Below are 17764 nucleotides of genomic sequence, written 5' to 3'. Positions count from 1 at the left end.
CCTGCGCTAGCCTTGGACGGACCTCGGTTCGATCCCCCGGTATCCCATATGGTCCCCCAAGCCAGGAGCAACTTCTGAGTACATAGCCAGGAGTAACCCCTGAGCGTTACCGGGTGTGGCCCAAAAACCAAAAAAAAAAAAAAAAAAAAAAAGAGAGATGTTAGGGATAGAAGGCAGGGCTTCACAAATGAAAGGCATGTGCTCTACCATTGAGAGACCAGCCTTCTATTATTATTATTATTATTTTAATTTATTAATTTAGTTTTGGATCCACTTTCAGTGGTGCTCAAGGCTAACTCCTAGTTTTGTACACAGGAATCATTCCTGGTGGGTTTGGGGAACCATATGGGATGCTGGGGACTGAATCTGGGTCGGAGATGTTCAAAGCAAGAACCACCCACTATACTATTGCTCCAGTCCTTGCTGTTTTTTTATATTGTGTTTTGGGGGGCCATATCCAGTGGCACTCAGGAGTTACTCCTGGCTTTGAATTCAGAAATCACTCCTGGAAGGCTCAGGGAACCATATGGGATGCCGAGGATTGAACTGGGGTCAGCCAAGTGCAAAACAAACACCCCACCTGCTGTGCTATTGCTCTAGCCACGCTTGTTATTTTTAATGTGTTTCCCCTTCTCTTTTTGTGATTGTTGAGTTGGTGTAGGTGATAAGCTGTGGGTGGTCCACATAACTGTCTACCCTCCTACCAAAGCCAGCCTTGGTTTTGCTTGCCTGGTATAACCATAATGCAGAGAACAGGGTGGGGAGATTTAAACATGGGGTTCAGCCCCCAAAATGGAAGTGTTATTTTTTGTTTGTTTTTGCTGCACCTAGTGATGCTCAGGAGCTACTCCTGACTCTGCACTCAGCAATTACTCTTGGCAGGCTTGGGAGACCGTGTGAGGTGCCAGGTATTGAACTGCATGAAAGACAAATAACTTATCTGTTGGGGCCGGGAAGGTGGCGCTAGAGGTAAGGTGTCTGCCTTGCAAGCCCTAGCGTAGGACAGACCTCAGTTCGATCTCCCGGTGTCCCATATGGTCCTCCCAAGCCAGGGGCGATTTCTGAGTGCATAGCCAGGAGTAACCCCTGAGGGTCAAACGGGTGTGGCCCAAAAACCAAAAAAAAAAAAAAAAAATTAAACTTATCTGTTGTACTATCTCTCTGGCCCCGGACAAATAGAAGGGGTTTGATTCAAGTCACCCTTCCCTCTGCTCATTCTTTGCTACTGTGACAAAATAAGGAAAGGAAATTTATGGGGTCTAGACTGCAGTGTCTCTCAGAGGGGTAAGGAGTTAAGGGGATAGCAAGAATTTCAGTCTCTCAATAGGGGAGGTAAAAAAAAGGGTGACCTCTCTAGACCAGCATTGAGGTCATACCTGGAGGTGTTTGCAGCCTTCATTCACCCACTTCTTTCCCAAATCTGACCCTGCACCCATCCTCCCACACTAGACAATGGCACCCCAAACCCACTTTGATCTCTCCCCTCCCTCCATTTAAACCTGCAGTATACTAACCAAATATTGATCAAGCAGTGCTCGTGTGCCAGGCAGTGACAGCTGAGGAAGTTCTGTGCTCTCCAGGGGAGCAGGCAGAGTAATCTTCCTGCTTCTGTCTACTCAATGCTGTATTGCAATTTGCCAGGTCCCTGGTATAGTGCCAGCATAGAGGCAAGGCAAGGAATGAGGCCCAGTCCCTGTCTTGTCTATCCCACACTGTTCCAATCACTCATAGGTCTGTGTTGGTCTGTCTCAAGGCACTGATGCCCTTGGCAGATGTCTTCAGTGTTGGCAAAAGCTGCCCTGGTGCTGTTTTTAGAGCCTGGGAGCAGTGCTGCTGCAGTGTTAAGTTGCTGCTAGTTCTGCCCAGTGCCTTCCTTGTCTGTGTCCCCAGGTCTCTGGCTCATGTCCAGAGGCAGGCAGATAGCAGCTGAGCTCTGCTCCCACCATCTTTCCCTTGAGACTCATCAGTTCCACTGGTGACACTCACTCATTCCTTGGCTGTCCCCTCCACAAAGTGGCCTCTTCTATGCCCCTTCCTTCTGGTCCCATCCCCATTCCAGGTTAGATGAGAGCTGGCTTGCCATTGACCCCTGGGGCCCTCCTATCCCTGCAACTCATAGGCGTGTCTGATCCTAGTTGTCCCACATGCCCTGGCTGGGGAGAATGTGTGAGAAGCTGCTGAGTTACCCATTAACTCAGCCCCGAGTGGAAGGGCTCATGGGCAGAGCTTGCACCTCATTCTAACCGTTTGTTTGGGTTTGGGTTGTTGTTTCAGGGCCTCCCCTGGTGGCAGGCTCAGCTCATCCACTTTTCTGCAGATGATACAAATAGCATTTCAGAAGAAACTGGTGCGGGAATTTCTGGCTGAGCTCTTAAGCACCTACACCATGATGGTGAGTGGATCAGAGTGACAGGGTGGGTGGACCCTGCTGAAAGGGCATGGACCCTGAGGCATCAGAAGGGTGGGGCTCAGGGAGATTATCCCAGATCAAGGTCCTTCCCTCTTTATTCCCCGATCCCCCCCAATCCCATGGCAGGCAATTTCCAGGCCTCTGAGCCGGAAGTTGGTAGAAGCAAAGAAAATCGAGAGGGAGTATCGTATGGGTCACCAAACCTTTTGGGGAAAAGTTAATACATGAGGCATAATAAAACCAGGATCTGAAGACAGGTTAGGGCATGGACAGAAGTGGGGAAAAGGGAAATCACATGTCAAGAGACAGAAGTAAACATTGAAAGCTGGGTCTGAGAATGAATTGAGAGGGCATGTGAAGTTATAGAGGGTTTCCAGCAGGGAATGAGACACTCAATTTCAGATTTGGGAGATTTTGGGTGTGTAGTCCGGAACCTAAGCAGAAAGGGCAAGGCTAGAGGAGGAGGCAGTGAAGGGGTGAGTGCAACGACTGAGACAGACAGAATACAGTGCCCAGGCCAGGGTTGGAGAAGAAAGAGACGTGGAGCCTGTGTAAAGTTGCATTCTGAAGCCTGGGGCCCCTTATTGGGGCACTAGGAGGGGTTCAGTTTGGATGTGAGCAAGTGGGTTCTGGGTGCTGGATGTATATGTGGGAAATCTTGAGTGGTTGGATATCAGGGTAGTCAATAGCTTAAGAGTGTAACAGATTGGGCAGAAGCAATAGTGGGTGGGGCACTTGCCTTGCATGCTGCCAACCTGGATTCAATCCTCAGCATCCCATACGGTTCCCTAAGCTGGCCAGGAGTCACTCCTGAGCACAGAGACAGGAGTAGGAGTAAGTATCCTGACCATTGAGGGTTGTGACACAAAAATAGAAAAAAAGACAGAGCAGGGAGGGAGGGAGGGAGAGAGGGGTCAGAAATGTTAAAGAGGGGCCCGGAGAGATAGTACAGCGGTGTTTGCCTTGCAAGCAGCTGATCCAGGACCAAAGGTGGTTGGTTCAAATCCCGGTGTTCCATATGGTCTCCCGTGCCTGCCAGGAACTATTTCTGAGCAGACAGCCAGGAGTAACCCCTGAGCACCGCCGGATGTGGCCCAAAAACAAAACAAAACAAAACAAAAAAAGAAATGTTAAAGAATGTAAGGGGAGCAGGGTTTACAGGGTTTTTCTCAAAGAGGGAGAGGTCAACACTGTGGTGTGGTCAAAATGCTGAGAGGGAATCCTACAATTTGGCTGGTTTCTAGGGACCATGACAAAGGCTCCTTTGATACCAGGGAGAGGGCAACAGGCTGGAGCACACGCTTGTGTGCTGCACAAGCTACAACTCCTGACTCTGCACAGTCCCCTGAGTGCCCCCCAGGAGTGACTCCTGAATGGATAGCACCGTTAAGAACCCAAAACCCAGATAGCCATGAGAGCATGAGGTTCCTGGGACTCTGTCTCTTCCGGCTCAGCCCTGCCACTGTCCCTCCTGTCTCCATCCTCCAGCTGTAGCCCCTGAAGCTTGTTCGGATGTGGTGGTGGTGGTGGGGGGGGGGGGGGCGCTTGCATCTGGGATGATGGCCGGGCTGAGGGTCCACATGAGCAGTCCATTGTGTATGTCAATATGATTGTGTGTGTGGAAGTGAGGTGTTTGTGGGAGTGTGTGGAGGTGTGTGTAAAGATGTGTCTGAGTGTGAGTATAAATGTGAGCATGCATGGGTGAGAGTATATGCATATATGTGTGTGTCAGTGTGTCTGTGTGTACATTTAGTTCCAGTGCAGGAGATGAAGAGTCCAGGGTGACTCTGCACACTCAGGTCCTTATCGTGCTTCCTGTCACTGAGTTCCTAGCTCACCTGGGCTTCTCCCAGCCTGCCTCACAGTTCTTAAGTGCATTGACTTGGGATCCGGGCTGCATGCCCACGCTGCTTCCTCCAGTTAAGCTTTTACAGCTCCCAAAATGATCAGAACTCAAGATGCCTTGTTGGTAACAGGGCACTAAGAGCTGATAGCCTAATGTGAGGGCCATGAGCCCGCAACAGACACCTCCAGCTTCTGGCTGTTAGTGCACCAACTCAGCAGCTCCAGACTTCCTGCCTTCTGACCACCACCTTCCCCTGGGTTTTTGGGCTTTGAGAAGAGCAGCAATTCCTGTCCTGCCTCACTCCAGGTCAGAGTAATTCATTTATGACAAAACATTCCAGTCCCTAAGGGCTGTTAAACCTTGGAACCCGGGAGGCATGGAGGCCAGAGGTGCTTCCTTGGAGAGTTCTCAGGAAAACATACACCGCCCACAAACCTGCTACCCACCCACTGCTGCATTTCTCCTTTACAAATTATTTTCCCACCTCTTTCCTCTGCTGTCTATGTGTTTGTGAGGTTGGCGATCGCACACACACTTGATTGTAGTGCTCATGGGGCGGGTGCTGTGGTCTGCATGGACATGAACTATAGCTCATATTCCTGTCCCAGGTGCTTTTGTGCACACAAAGATGTTTTGGTTTATTTGGAGGGGCCCACACCCGGTGGCGCTCAGGGATTACTCTTGGCTCTGAGCTCAGAAATCACTCCTGGGGCTGGAGAGATAGCATGGATGAAAGGCGTTAGCCTTGCATGCAGAAGGACGGTGGTTTGAATCCCGGCACCCCATATGGTCCCCTGAGTCTGCCAGGAGCGATTTCTGAGCGTAGAGCCAGGAGTGACCCCTGAGCGCTGCCGGGTGTGACCCAAAAACCAAAAACCAAAAAAAGAAAGAAAAAAAAAAGAAATCACTCCTGGCAGGCTCGAGGTTGCTGGTATACTGGGAACTGAACCCGGGTCCAAGATGGATCGGCTGCGTGCAAGGCAAACACTCTGCCGCTTTGCTATTGCTCTGGCCCCACAAAGATGTTTTTTGTTTGTTTTGTGGCCACATTCAGTGGTGCTCAGGGTTTACTCCTGGCTCTCTGTTCAGGAATCACACCTGGCAGGCTCAGGGAACCATTTGGGATATCAAGGATTGAATTTAGATGCAAAGCAAGTGCTCTATCCACTATACTATCGCTCCAATTTCAAAGCTCTTTTATTGTTGTCATTATTTTTTAGGTTTGTGTTTTGAGGTCATACCCAACAGTGTTTGGGTGCTACTTCTAGCTTCATGCTCAGGAGTGATCCTGTTGATGCTTGGGAATCACATACTGTGTAGGGCATTGAATCAGGGTTGGCTACTTGCAAGACAAGTTACCTATTGGTGGTGCTTGGGAATCATATGTGGTGCCAGGGATGGAAGCTAGGTTCAAACCAGGGTTAACTAGGTACAAGACAAACACTTTACCTGCTGTACTCTCTCTCCAGCCCTATTGCCAGTTTCCTAATAATCTGGCTTATTAATCTTTCCCCTAAGGGGTAATTTTATTAATTTATTTAGGTTTTGGGGCCACGTCAGAAATTATTCCTGGCTCTGTGCTTAGGAATCACTCCTGGTGCACTCAGAGGACCAATATGGGATGCTGGGGATTGTACCCAGCCTTCTCTACTGTACTGTCTTTCTGGGCAATTTTAGGCTATGGGTAGTCCAAGACTCCTCTCTGGGCCTCAGTGTCTTTTATCTGTTGAGTGGAAACAGAAACATTTGCTAAGCAGATTTTCTGCAGGGATTGAAGGGAAGTAACATCTGTGAAAGAATTTAAGGTTGAAATTCCTGAGGACATTGTGCTGTTATTTTTAGTTGTCAGCCTGATGCCAGGGGTGGAGTGGGGTGGCTTCTTCTGTTTATAGGAAGCTCAGTGAGTCATCAGGGTGAAGGTACTTGCAGAAAAGTGAGTGTGACCTTGGGCCCTATTTGCTGCAGCAAGACAGGTACTGGGAAGAGTGCTGGCTGGTTCCTCTGCAGCCTCTGGATGTTGCCCTCAAGGCTGCCCCATGGTTGCTGGAAGAACTTTGTGTTTTCAAGGCCCATTTTGGCCACAGGGGATGGGGGCTTGGAGGTAGGTGGAGAGCTAACCATGGGGTACTAAGCTTTCTGAGGACCTGACTGTCATCACCCTGCTTGGTTATGTCATGCCAGGCACAAATCAGGCTGACTCTGCCTCAGTGACTGAGAGATTTCAAGAGGAGCAAAAGCTCTGAGAGTCGAAAACCAAGTTGAGTTATCTCAACAAAATGTGTACTGAATGGATAATATCCTCAGGTGATATGTGCTGGCCTGACATGGGAGATTATAGGGCTTTGTCACTTACTTATTGCTTTAGTAAACCATTGAGAACTTCTTTTTTTTTTTTTTTTTTTTTTTTTTTTGGTTTTTGGGTCACACCCGGCAGTGCTCAGGGGCTACTCCTGGCTCTATGCTCAGAAATCGCTCCTGGCAGGCACGGGAGACCATATGGGACGCCGGGATTCGAACCACGGACCTTCTGCATGAAAGGCAAACACCTTACCTCCATGCTATCTCTCCGGCCCCATTGAGAACTTCTATTTAGAGACAGAACCTAGAGCCTGCTTCAGTCCTGCCCCTCCTGGAACCTTGACCTGTCTCTTCTCTTCAAGTCCACAGGTTCCTGTTCCCTCCCTTATTCCTTGCTCTGGCCTGCCTCTGGGCTGCCTATTCCAGAAGTAGCCCATGAGAATAAGTACTTCATGTGTCCCCAAACAACAAATGTGTTTTTTTTATAGTGTTTGGGGAGATGCTCAATAGACGAAAGCATATGCTTTACATGTAGGAATTCTGAATTCAATTCCTGACACCTCATGGTTCCCAGCACTGCAGGAAGGAATTCCAAGCACTTAGTAAGGAATATCCCCTGATACTTCTGGGTGTGGTTTAAAGACATATACAATTTCTTTTCTAGCAATCATATGGTTGATGGAAGTTAGGCTTTTAATGATGATCAAGATGTGACATATAGAGTTATTGAATCATAGTGTTTTATGATTGAAACTTCCATAATGCTATAAAGAAATATTTTCTCAAATTAAAAAAATAAAGATAGCATGGGCTAGAGAGATAGCACAGCGGTAGGGCATTTGCCTTGTACACAGCTGATCCATGATGATCCTGGGTTCGTTTTCTGGCATCCCAGATGATCCCCCGAGCCTGCCTGCCAGGAGTGATTCTGAGCGCAGAGCCAGGAGTAATCCCTGAGCACTGCTCAAAATAAAATAAAATAAAATAAAAAGAATCGCAGGGGCTGGAGAGATAGCATAGCAGTAGGGCATTTATTTGCCTTGCATGTGTTTGACCTGGGATGGATCTGGGTTTGATGCCCGGCTTCTCATATGGTCCCTCGAGCCGGCCAGGAGCGATTTCTGAGCTCAGAGCCAGGAGTAACCCCTAAAAGCCGCTGGATGTGGCCCAAAAAGCCAAAAAGCCAAAAAAAAAAAAAAAAAAAAAAAGGATAGCAAGCCATTATAAAGTTAAATTATGAAATTTAACTTGTTATATTATTATGATTATATATAATAATTTATATATTATTATAATTAGTCCATATTGCCAAAATAGTACCAACACAGTTTCTTTTTTGTACTTCTTTTTTGTTATTTGTGTGTTGTTTTGGACTATACCCATTGGTGCTCAGAGATTTTTCCTGGCTCTGCACTTAGGAATTAGTCCTGGTGAGCTCAGAGGACTATATGGAATGCCAGGGATCGAACCCAGGTCAGCTGAGAGCAAGGCAAATGCCCTACCCACTGTACTATTGCTTCGGCCCCTGATTTGGTTTTTGGGTCACATCTGAGAGTTCTCAATGTCTACTTTGGGATCTGTGGTTGGGTGAGGGAGACTCATTCCCAGGGGTGTTTGGGGAACCTTGCGATGCTCGGACTGGAACCAGTACTCCCACATGCAAATCATGTGCTCCATCCCATTGAGTTTTCTCTCTGGCTCCAATATGAATGCCTCAGTAAGATATTCTATGTGCTCCTTTCCCTGCAGTCTGTGAAATCTGGGCTGTCCTTTACACTGACAGCAGTTCTCTCTCAGCTTGGACTAGCCATTTATCAAGGGAATAAGGATCACATGGATGATGGCTGTCACGTTAGGTGAAACAGATCTAGACTGATTTCTAGCATCCTGGACATCTTGCAGTACCTCGGTGACATACTAGACTTTTCAAAGGAGGCATTACCTGAACATGAGCTGAAGACTGTCAGTCATAAAGGGGAGAATCTATGAGCAGATGTTTCAATGATGATAACACCACAGAGACCTGAGAAAGCCAGATAAATAGGAAGCTTAGTTTGGTAGATTAGTGTGAGGTGGCCTGGTAGAGGTGGCCACCCCTAGATTTCAGATATTTTTGTTTTGTTTTGGGCCATACATGGCTATGCTCAGAGCTTACTCCTGGCTCTGCACTCAGGAGTCACTCCTGGGGGCTTGGGGTGCCAGAGATCAAAACTGGGTACACTGAGAGCAAGGAAAATGTCCTAGCTGCTGAACTATTGCTCCCACGTTGGCCACCAAGACTTAAAATACTGCCTAATTACCATCATTGGACAAGTCATTCAGCTTCTTAAAACCTGGAGTTGTCCAGAGTGAAGAATGGTTAGCACCTAAAGCATTAGTTAAAGAAGATATGTAATTTATATATTTATATTTTTATTTAAATATTTAAAAAATTTTTAATTAAAAAAATTCTTTTTGGTTTTTGGGTCACACCTGACGATGCTCAGGGGTTACTCCTGGCTATGCGCTCAGAAATCGGGCCCGGAGAGATAGCACAGCGGTGCTTGCCTTGCAAGCAGCTGATCCAGAACCTAAGGTGGTTGGTTTGAATCCCGGTGTCCCATAGGGTCCCTCGTGCCTGCCAGGAGCTATTTCTGAGCAGACAGCCAGGAGTAACCCCTGAGAACCGCCGGGTGTGGCCCAAAAACCAAAAAAAAAAAAAAAAAATCGCTCCTGGCTGGGATTGGAGCGGTGGCACTAGTAAGACATCTGCCTTGCCCACGCTAGCCTAGGACGAACCACTGTTCCATCCCCCAGCGTCCCATATGGTCCCCCAGGCCAGAAGCGATTTCTGAGCGCATAGCCAGGAGTAACACCTGAGCATCACTGGGTGTGCCCCCCCCCCCAAAAAAAATCGCTGCTGGCTTGGGGAATCATATGGGACACTGGGATTCAAACCACCGTCCATCCTGGATTGGCTGCGTGCAAGGCAAACACCCAACTGCTGTGCTATCACTCCAGCCCCATAAATTTTAAATATTTTAAATGTATTTATTTATACATAAATAAACATAAATATATATAGTTGTTTGTTTTGGGACCTCACCCAGTGATGCAACCCTGGCTCTATACTCATGGGGACTCATGGAGTACCGAGTATCAAACCTAGGGTAGCAGCAGGTAAGGCAAGCACCTTATCTGCTATATCATCTCTCCAGCTCCTAAAGGAAGTATCTTGTTCAACAGTGTCAGGCAAATAGTAAGTATTTATCATTATTTTGTGGCAATAGTATTGTTAAACATAAAAAACATAAGGGAGGGGCTGGAGAGATAGCATGGAGGTAGGACGTTTGCCTTACATGCAGAAGAATGGTGGTTCTAATCCCAGCATCCCATATGGTCCTCTGGGCCTGCCAGGAGCGATTTCTTTTTTTTTTTTTTTTTTTTTTGGTTTTTGGGCCACACCCTGTGACGCTCAGGGGTTACTCCTGGCTATGCGCTCAGAAGTTGCTCCTGGCTTCTTGGGGGACCATATGGGACGCCGGGGGATCGAACCGTGGTCCGTCCTAGGCTAGCGCAGGCAAGGCAGGCACCTTACCTCCAGCGCCACCGCCCGGCCCCAGGAGCGATTTCTGAGCATAGAGCCAGGAGTAATTCCTGTAGGCTGCCGGGAGTGATCCAGAAACCAAAAAAACAAAAACAAAAACAAAACCCATAGGGGAAATATAAAATGTAATAATGAGATAAACAGAAAATGAAAAAAAAAAAACCACCATGGGATAGATAATGAAACTGAGAGTCAAAGAGATGAGTTTATGTATTGTTTTAAACAATGACCTCTGAACTTGGACTTTATCCTATAAATGGAGGGAGGCCAGTGAATGTTCAAACAAAAGGTAGACACATGAGGCCGGAGAGATAGCACAGTGGTAGGGTGTTTGTCTTGCAAGCGGCTGACCCAGAACCAATAGTAGTTCAAATCCCGGCATCCCATATGGTCCTCCAGGCTTCCCAGGAACAATTTCTGAGGGCAAAGCCAGAAGTAACCCCTGCCAGGTGTGGCCCAAACAAAACAAAACAAAAGGCAGACACAATGGCTTTGGGGTGGTAGGCTATTTGTGTGGCAAGGAGGAGGCTGAGTCTCTTCTGGGGAGAATGTAAACAGAATTGGCTGGGCATGGGGATGGGGGGGGAAGAGTGACATACTGTTCTTTTTTTCTTTGTCACTTCCAAGTTTCTGACTGGGTCTGCTAAGATGAGGAACAGAAGATGTGTGTGTGTGTGTGTGTGTGTGTGTGTGTGTGTGTGTGTGTGTCACAGTTTCTGGGAGACAATGAGCTTTTGACACAGCCTGAAGAAGCCCCAGGGGACTTCCAGAGGGCCTTTGGAAATAGGGATCTGTCTCCTAGGAAGAGGGTTTGGGAATTTTCATGCATTATGTGGATCTGAACCAAGGGCATGAGAAGACTAAGAAGTGGTCCTTAAATGAGTCCTAAATTTAGGAATGTGTCTTAAAAGGGGCACAGAGAGGAGCCTGGGGGTTTTCTTGTGTTCATGAGGCAGATAAAGAGAATGTGGGTGGCTCTCCATAGGGGAGAGCCTGGAGAGAAGAATAAACCTGGGTGGTGGAGAAACAGTGTAGGGAGAAGGTCATGTCAGGGAAGCTCATACTGGGGGCTTTGGAGACTGTGTAGCTTGGGAAATTCTGGGTTCGTCACATCAGGAACCATAGTCAGACTAAGAAGGGGGATCAAGAGATTAGGTATAACCATGCTAAAAAGCCTTCTGCACTCCTATGTTCATATGTTCATAGTAGCACTATTTACAATAGCTAGAATTTGGAAACAACCCAAGTGCCCCAAAACAGATGAGTGGCTAAAAAAAACTGTGGTACATCTACACAATGAAATACTATACAGCTATTAGGAAAAATGAAGCCATGACATTTGCTTACACATGGATGGATATGGAGATTATTATGTTGAGTCATAAGAGAGGGATAGACATAGAATCTCACTCGTTTGTGAGATATAAGACAAATGAAAAGTAGTATGAGGGGCCAGAGTGATAGCATAACAGTAGGGCATTTGCCTTAGATGCAGCCAACCTGGGACAGACCCAGGTTCCATCCACGGCATCCCATATGGTCCCCCGAGACTGCTAGGAGTGATTTCTGAGTACAGAGCCAGGAGTAACTTCTGAGCACACCAGGTGTGGTCTAAAAACCAAATTAAACTAAATTAAACTAAACTAAAATAAGGGGCTGGAGAGATAGCATGGAGGTAGGGTGTTTGCCTTAGACGCAGAAGGATGGTGGTTCAAATCCGGCATCCCATATGGTCCCCCAAGCCTGCCAGGACCGATTTCTGAGCGTAGAGCCAGAGTAATTTCTGAGTGCTGCTGGGTGTGACCCAAACCCCACCCACCCCACCCCCCAAAAAAAAACCAAAGCAAAATTAAATAAAATAAAAGCAGTATAGGGGGATGGAGTGATAGCACAGCGGTAGGGCATTTGCCTTGTATGCAGCCAACCTGGGGCAGTCTGGGTTCTATTCCTGGCATCCCAAATGGTCCCTAGAGCCTGCCAGGAGCGATTTTTGAGTGTCAAGCCAGGAATAACCCTTGAGCCCCACCAGCTGTGATCCAAAAACCAAAATAAAATAAAATAAAATAAATAAAAGCAGTATGGTAATAATACCCAGAGACAATAGAGATGAGGGTCAGGAGGACTAGTCCATGGTAGGAAGCTTGCCACAAAGAGTGATGAATTCAGTTAGGGCAGAGAAGAGTCTACTATGAAAATGTTGGAATTGATCACTCTGGACAAGATCTGGGTGCTGTAAGGACATAAAGCGATATAGCAATATGTATAATGCTCCTTTATTATCAATAGTGCAAACCACTGTGTCAAAAAGGAGAGAGAGTGATAAGAGAGAGAGAGAAGTAAAATGTTTGCCCAAGAGTCAGGGGATGGATGGGAGGGAAAATGGGGACATTAGTGGCAGGAAAAGTGCACTGGTGAAGGATAGTGTACAGAAGAGTGAAGGGTGGTATAACAGAAACTCAATCATGGACAATTTTGTAACCATGGCGCTTAAATAAAATAATTATAAATAAAAACAAAGAGATAGGGTATAGAAACCAGCCAGGGCTCCTTACCTAGAGCGCTGCCATACCAAAGAGAAGGGGGGAGACTGGACACAGGGGATGGGGGGACACAGGTGGAAGTGATGTTTTGACAAGTGCTGAGTTCATGTTGAGTACCATTTTCCTAACCCTTTGGTGTGTGTGGGGGATGTTGGGGACATTTAACTGGGCTACCCAGCAGTTAGAAATGGGCCAGAGGCAGAAGCTCAGGAATGATGCCTTAAGAGAATGGACATGTTTTGTTGTGTTTTGTTTGTTTGGGGGGCCACCCCGGGCAGTGCTCAGGGCCTACTCTTGGTACAGCTGGGTAAAATTGGAAAGCTTAAGATGTATTTATTGCTGAGGGCAAGAGAGATAGGAGGTTCCCCCTTATCCTGGCTTCTAGGACTGGTGTGGGGTTGTGGGGGGGGATGTGGGATGTGGGAGTGGGGAGTGAGATAGGCTCTATCCACACCAGAAGCCTCACAGTCTCCACTAAACTGGGGAGCCTTAGGCTTCTTAGTCTTTTTTTTTTTGGGGGGGGGGTCACTTTTTTGGCCCTCAGGTGTTACTCCTGGCTCTGTGCTCAGAAATCATCCCTGGCAGGCTCGGGGAGCCATATGGGATGCCGGGATTCGAACCACCATTCGTCTTGGGTTGGCCATGTGCAAGGCAAATGCCCTGCCACTGTACTATCTCTCTGGCCCCATAGGCTCCCTAGTATTTTATGTCTTCCCAGCAGTCCCTAGCACTCCCAGACAGGCTGAGAGGCCTTGGTTGGGGGTGTTGGACCATAAGGAGGAAAGTCTCTTGAGGAACAGTTGGACAGTGGGAGGGGAATGAGAATGTGATGGAGGGTGAGGGGTTGAGCTTGGAGCTGACCCTGGGGACTTTGTTTTTGTGTGTTTGTTTGTTTGTTTGTTTTTGGGTCACACCCGACAATGCTCAGGGGTTACTCCTGGCTTCATTCTCAGAAATCACTCCTGGCAGGCACAGGGGACCATATGGGATGCTAGGATTCGAACCACTGTCCTTCTGCATGCAAGGCAAATGCCTTACCTCCATGCTACCTTTCCAGTCCTGAACCTGGTGACTTTGGCCATACTCCATCACAGACCCCTTCTCACAGGTGTTTGGCCTCGGGAGTGTCGCACAGAAGACTCTAGGAGGTTCTTCAGGCAGCTACCTTGGTGTCAACTTGGGCTTTGGCTTTGGAGTCACCATGGGGATCCACATAGCAGGAGGTGTCTCTGGTGAGTATGCCCAGGCCCTGCCTGGCAGTGCTCTAAGCACCACATGTCCATCGGGCTTCTTCCCATGAGTCACCTCACCCTAGAGGAAGGAAACCCTGAACCCTTACCTCTAACAGTCTCTACCTAGACTCCTCAGGAACTCCCAACCCACCATATCTAAAATTTTATTAATTTACTTAGTTTTGTTGTTGTTTTGTTTCTAATTAAGGAGGGGGCACCAAGCAGTTCTCATGGCTCAGTGCATGAGGTTGTCTCCACTAGTGCTGGAGATCACACTGGGCCTCCAGTAAAGCAGGTGCCCAGCCTTTGAACTGTCTTTCACCTGCAGGATTTTCAGTGTTGTTGCAGTGTTAGAGAAGGAACCTGGGCCTGAGAAGTGTAAGACTGGTGCAGAATGGCTGACTCAGGTTTCCAGCCATTTACAAATATTGATAAAAATATATTTTGGGGGGCCAGAGAGATAGCATGGGGTTGGGCGTTTGCCTTGCATGCAGAAGAATGGTGGTTCGAATCCCAGCATCCCATATGGTCCCCTGTGCCTGCCAGGAGTGATTTCTGAGCATAGAGCCAGGAGTAACCCCTGAGCGCTGCCGGGAGTGACCCCCACCAAAACACACACACACACACACACACACATTTTTGGTAGTTGTAGGATCTCTTCAGTGATGTCAGGTTCTGGGATCCTCTCCTGGTTGTGAGAGATTAGCCACAATGAGCCTGGCAGTGTGGGGAGACTGCAAGAGTTGCTGGCACTAAATGCCACAAGAACATATCCAGCAGTGCCAGAGAGTAAACCTAGGGTCAGGACCTGCAAAATACATGCTCTGGCCCTCTGAAGTCCTTAGGCTTGAGTTCACATCTTTTTCCCTTTTTTCGCCCTTGAATAAAGGTCTGACCTATTTATTTATTTATTGTTTTTGTTGTTGTTGTTGTTTGGGGCCAGGGATCACCCCTGGAGGGCTCCAAGAATCATAGAGGATAAAGGAAATTGAGCCCTGATTGGCCTGTACAAGGCAAGTATCCTACCCACTGTACCCTCTATCTCTCTGGCCCCTGGCCTATTAAAGTTGTTTTAAGTGAGGCACAGAGGAGTAGAAGGGAGACTAAATTTTTTCTCTTTTGGGGGTCACACCCAGGAGCGCTCAGGAGTTACTCCTAGATCTAGGCTCAGAAATCACTCCTGGCAGGCTCGGGGTCCATATGGGATGCCGGGATTCGAACCACCATCCTTCTGCATGCAAGGCAAATGCCTTACCTCTCCGGAAATTGCCATGATGCTCTCAGCTGTGATGGCTAGATGCTCACTGGTTTTTCCTGCAGCGACTCCTTTTGGTGTCAGTTGGGCTTGATTTATGACTAGTTTTTATTGAGACCCATTGGGGGCCTACTCATACGTATATTAACAAGATCAACTGAGACAAGCTCAGACTTCTTAGCTCAGTCTCTCCCTTTCCTGTTGTGGGGGTGTCGCACCTGTGGTCCCCATTGTGAGGGTCCTTATGGAGATGGGCTGGGGGAAAGCCACCCTGGGCTTAGCAATATTAACAGTCTCTGTTCTCACTCCTGGCTCCTTTGTTGCTATCCCACAGGGGCCCACATGAACTCGGCCGTGACCTTCACATACTGCGCTCTAGGTCGCATGTCCTGGAAGAAGTTTCCTGTCTATGTGTTGGGCCAGTTCTTAGGTTCCTTCCTCGCAGCAGCCACCATTTATGGTCTCTTCTGGAGTGAGTGGAGCAGCCGCACTGGGTCTCCTCTCAACCAGGGGTTCCATCCACCCTTCTTCTGCTGACCTATGAGAAGGTCTGGGGTCAGGGTTTGGAGAGACGGTATAGAACTTGCTTTTCACGGGTTCCATCCTACAGCACCTCCTGGAGTGATTCCTAAGTACAAACTCAGGAGTAATGCTGGATGTGGGCCTCCCCAAAAATTATGGGTTAGAAAAGCCTTGTATGGAGATTGTTTTTTGGGGGTTGAGGGGAAGTGAATGTTTGGCTGTATCCATCTGCACTCAGGGCTTACTTCTGACTCTGTGTTCAAAGATCACTCCTGGTTGGAGCTCAGGTGATCATATGGGATGCCTGGGTCCCCTACAAACCAGACAAGAACCTTATTCCTATGGATCTCTTAGGTCCTATGCTATACCATCTTACTTCTGAGGTTTTTTGTCTCCACAGCAGCCATCTTGGAATATTCGGGGACGAATCTGACAGTGACTGGGCCCAAGGCTACAGCTGGCATTTTTGCCACTTACCTTCCTGAGCGCATGTCACTTTGGAGGGGTTTCATCGATGAGGTGAGTGGCCCAAAGGAGATGGCCCTTCCGACAGTAAGGACCAGGGTCCTTGTCCGTGTCTGTGGAGGGTGTGGGCATGGCCTGTGAGGCTACCATGGTGTCTTACTTCCAGGTGGTACTAACAGGAATCCTCCAGATGTGTATCTTGGCCATCGTGGACAAGAACAACAGCCCCGCCCTAGAAGGAACCCAAGCTCTGCTCATTGGCATCCTCGTAGTGGTCCTTGGCGTGTCCTTGGGCATGAACACAGGCTATGCCATCAACCCAGCACGGGATCTGCCTCCTCGCTTCTTCACCTTCATTGCTGGCTGGGGAAAAGAGGTCTTCAGGTGCCTTCTCAAGTTCTCTGGGATTCCAGCAGGCAGGGGGGCAGGTTATATAGGCAGAATCCTACAAAGCCCCTCACAACCCTCACTTTGGAGGGTCCCTGAGGCCCAGCTCAGCACTATTCCCTTCTGCTCCTGATATTCCTGTCCCAGTCTCATCTCTGATCCTATAACCCTAGGCGACCACTTTGTGGGATCCCAGGTTCAGGCAGGTGACAGGTTCTCAAAGAATCTTACTGTGTGTATGCACGTGCGTTCGTGTATTTGTTTGTTCCTGTGTGTGTGTGTGTGTGTGTGTGTGCTGGAGGCCACTGCCCTGGCCCAGCCTCACAACAGGCTCTGCATTTCCACTACAGTGACAGGAACTGGTGGTGGGTGCCTGTGGTGGCGCCCATTCTGGGAGGCTACCTGGGTGCCATCATCTACCTCTTCTTCATCGGCTTCTGGATCCCGCAAAAGCCAAAGGTGTTGGAGAACAATTTGGGGGACATCGAGAACAAGACGCCTGCAGTGCTGAAATCACAACCGACCCTCACGTCCACCATCAGCCCTTTCCCTGACAGAACTTCAGAGCAGCTTCAGGAGTCTATCCAGCTAGAGCGATTTTAAGTCTGCTATTTGAGTCTGTCCCTAGTGTAATAAAGCAAGCCTTGTCCCCTAGAGTTGCCCCTCCTTTGTGGATACCCCTGGCTTGCATTTGCCTCCTAAATGTCCCCCAGTTTGGTATTTTGCCATTCAGTCCAGAAGGTGAAGCATAGAGAAACTTCCAACTCCTTCTGGGCTTGGGAACTGCGGGTCCCCTGGGAAAGAATAGGGTGTGCCAATGACCTTACCAGAAGGGGTGAGAGAGGAGGAGCCACAGTATAGGGTTTCCAGTAGATGAAAGAGGTGGTCTGTATGGCAGAGGCCCAGAGGACTGGAGTTCCACCCCTTGATTCTGGATAATTCTCCACTGACCAGTGCTCTGCTGACCAGTCAAGTGCAGTCAGGGCACAAGTCAGAATTCACAGCCTTGTTCCCATTACTGCATCCTAGAAATTTAATGGGTATTTTCTCTTTCTCACTTTTGCCTACCACGGGAAAATTGTATATCTGTTTGGATCCTCTATGCAGATTTGTGAGACAAACAAAAAATGTTAATAATGGGACCAAGAAATAAATAGGGCACTTGCCAACCAATGTTCAATCTGTCTGGCATTTCATATGTTCCTTGAGCACACCAGGAGTGA

The 17764-nt window shown here is 48.1% G+C and overlaps 1 protein-coding gene across 1 annotated transcript in view; it reads left to right on the top strand.

Moving 5' to 3' along the window:
- The window catches only part of AQP7 (aquaporin 7), a 40141-nt gene extending 22997 nt beyond the window's left edge, over positions 1-17144 (top strand). Inside the window, exons 3-8 of the mRNA XM_049771063.1 lie at positions 2318-2392; positions 13789-13912; positions 15502-15639; positions 16090-16208; positions 16321-16538; positions 16892-17144. Coding sequence (XP_049627020.1) covers positions 2318-2392; positions 13789-13912; positions 15502-15639; positions 16090-16208; positions 16321-16538; positions 16892-17144 — 927 coding nt within the window. The remainder of the gene's footprint in view (positions 1-2317; positions 2393-13788; positions 13913-15501; positions 15640-16089; positions 16209-16320; positions 16539-16891) is intronic.
- Positions 17145-17764: the final 620 nt, after the last annotated feature.

The sequence above is a fragment of the Suncus etruscus genome, chromosome 1, assembly GCF_024139225.1.
Source record: "Suncus etruscus isolate mSunEtr1 chromosome 1, mSunEtr1.pri.cur, whole genome shotgun sequence".
Classification (NCBI taxonomy): Eukaryota; Metazoa; Chordata; class Mammalia; order Eulipotyphla; family Soricidae; genus Suncus; species Suncus etruscus.
This window is presented reverse-complemented; position numbering and strand designations above follow the sequence as displayed.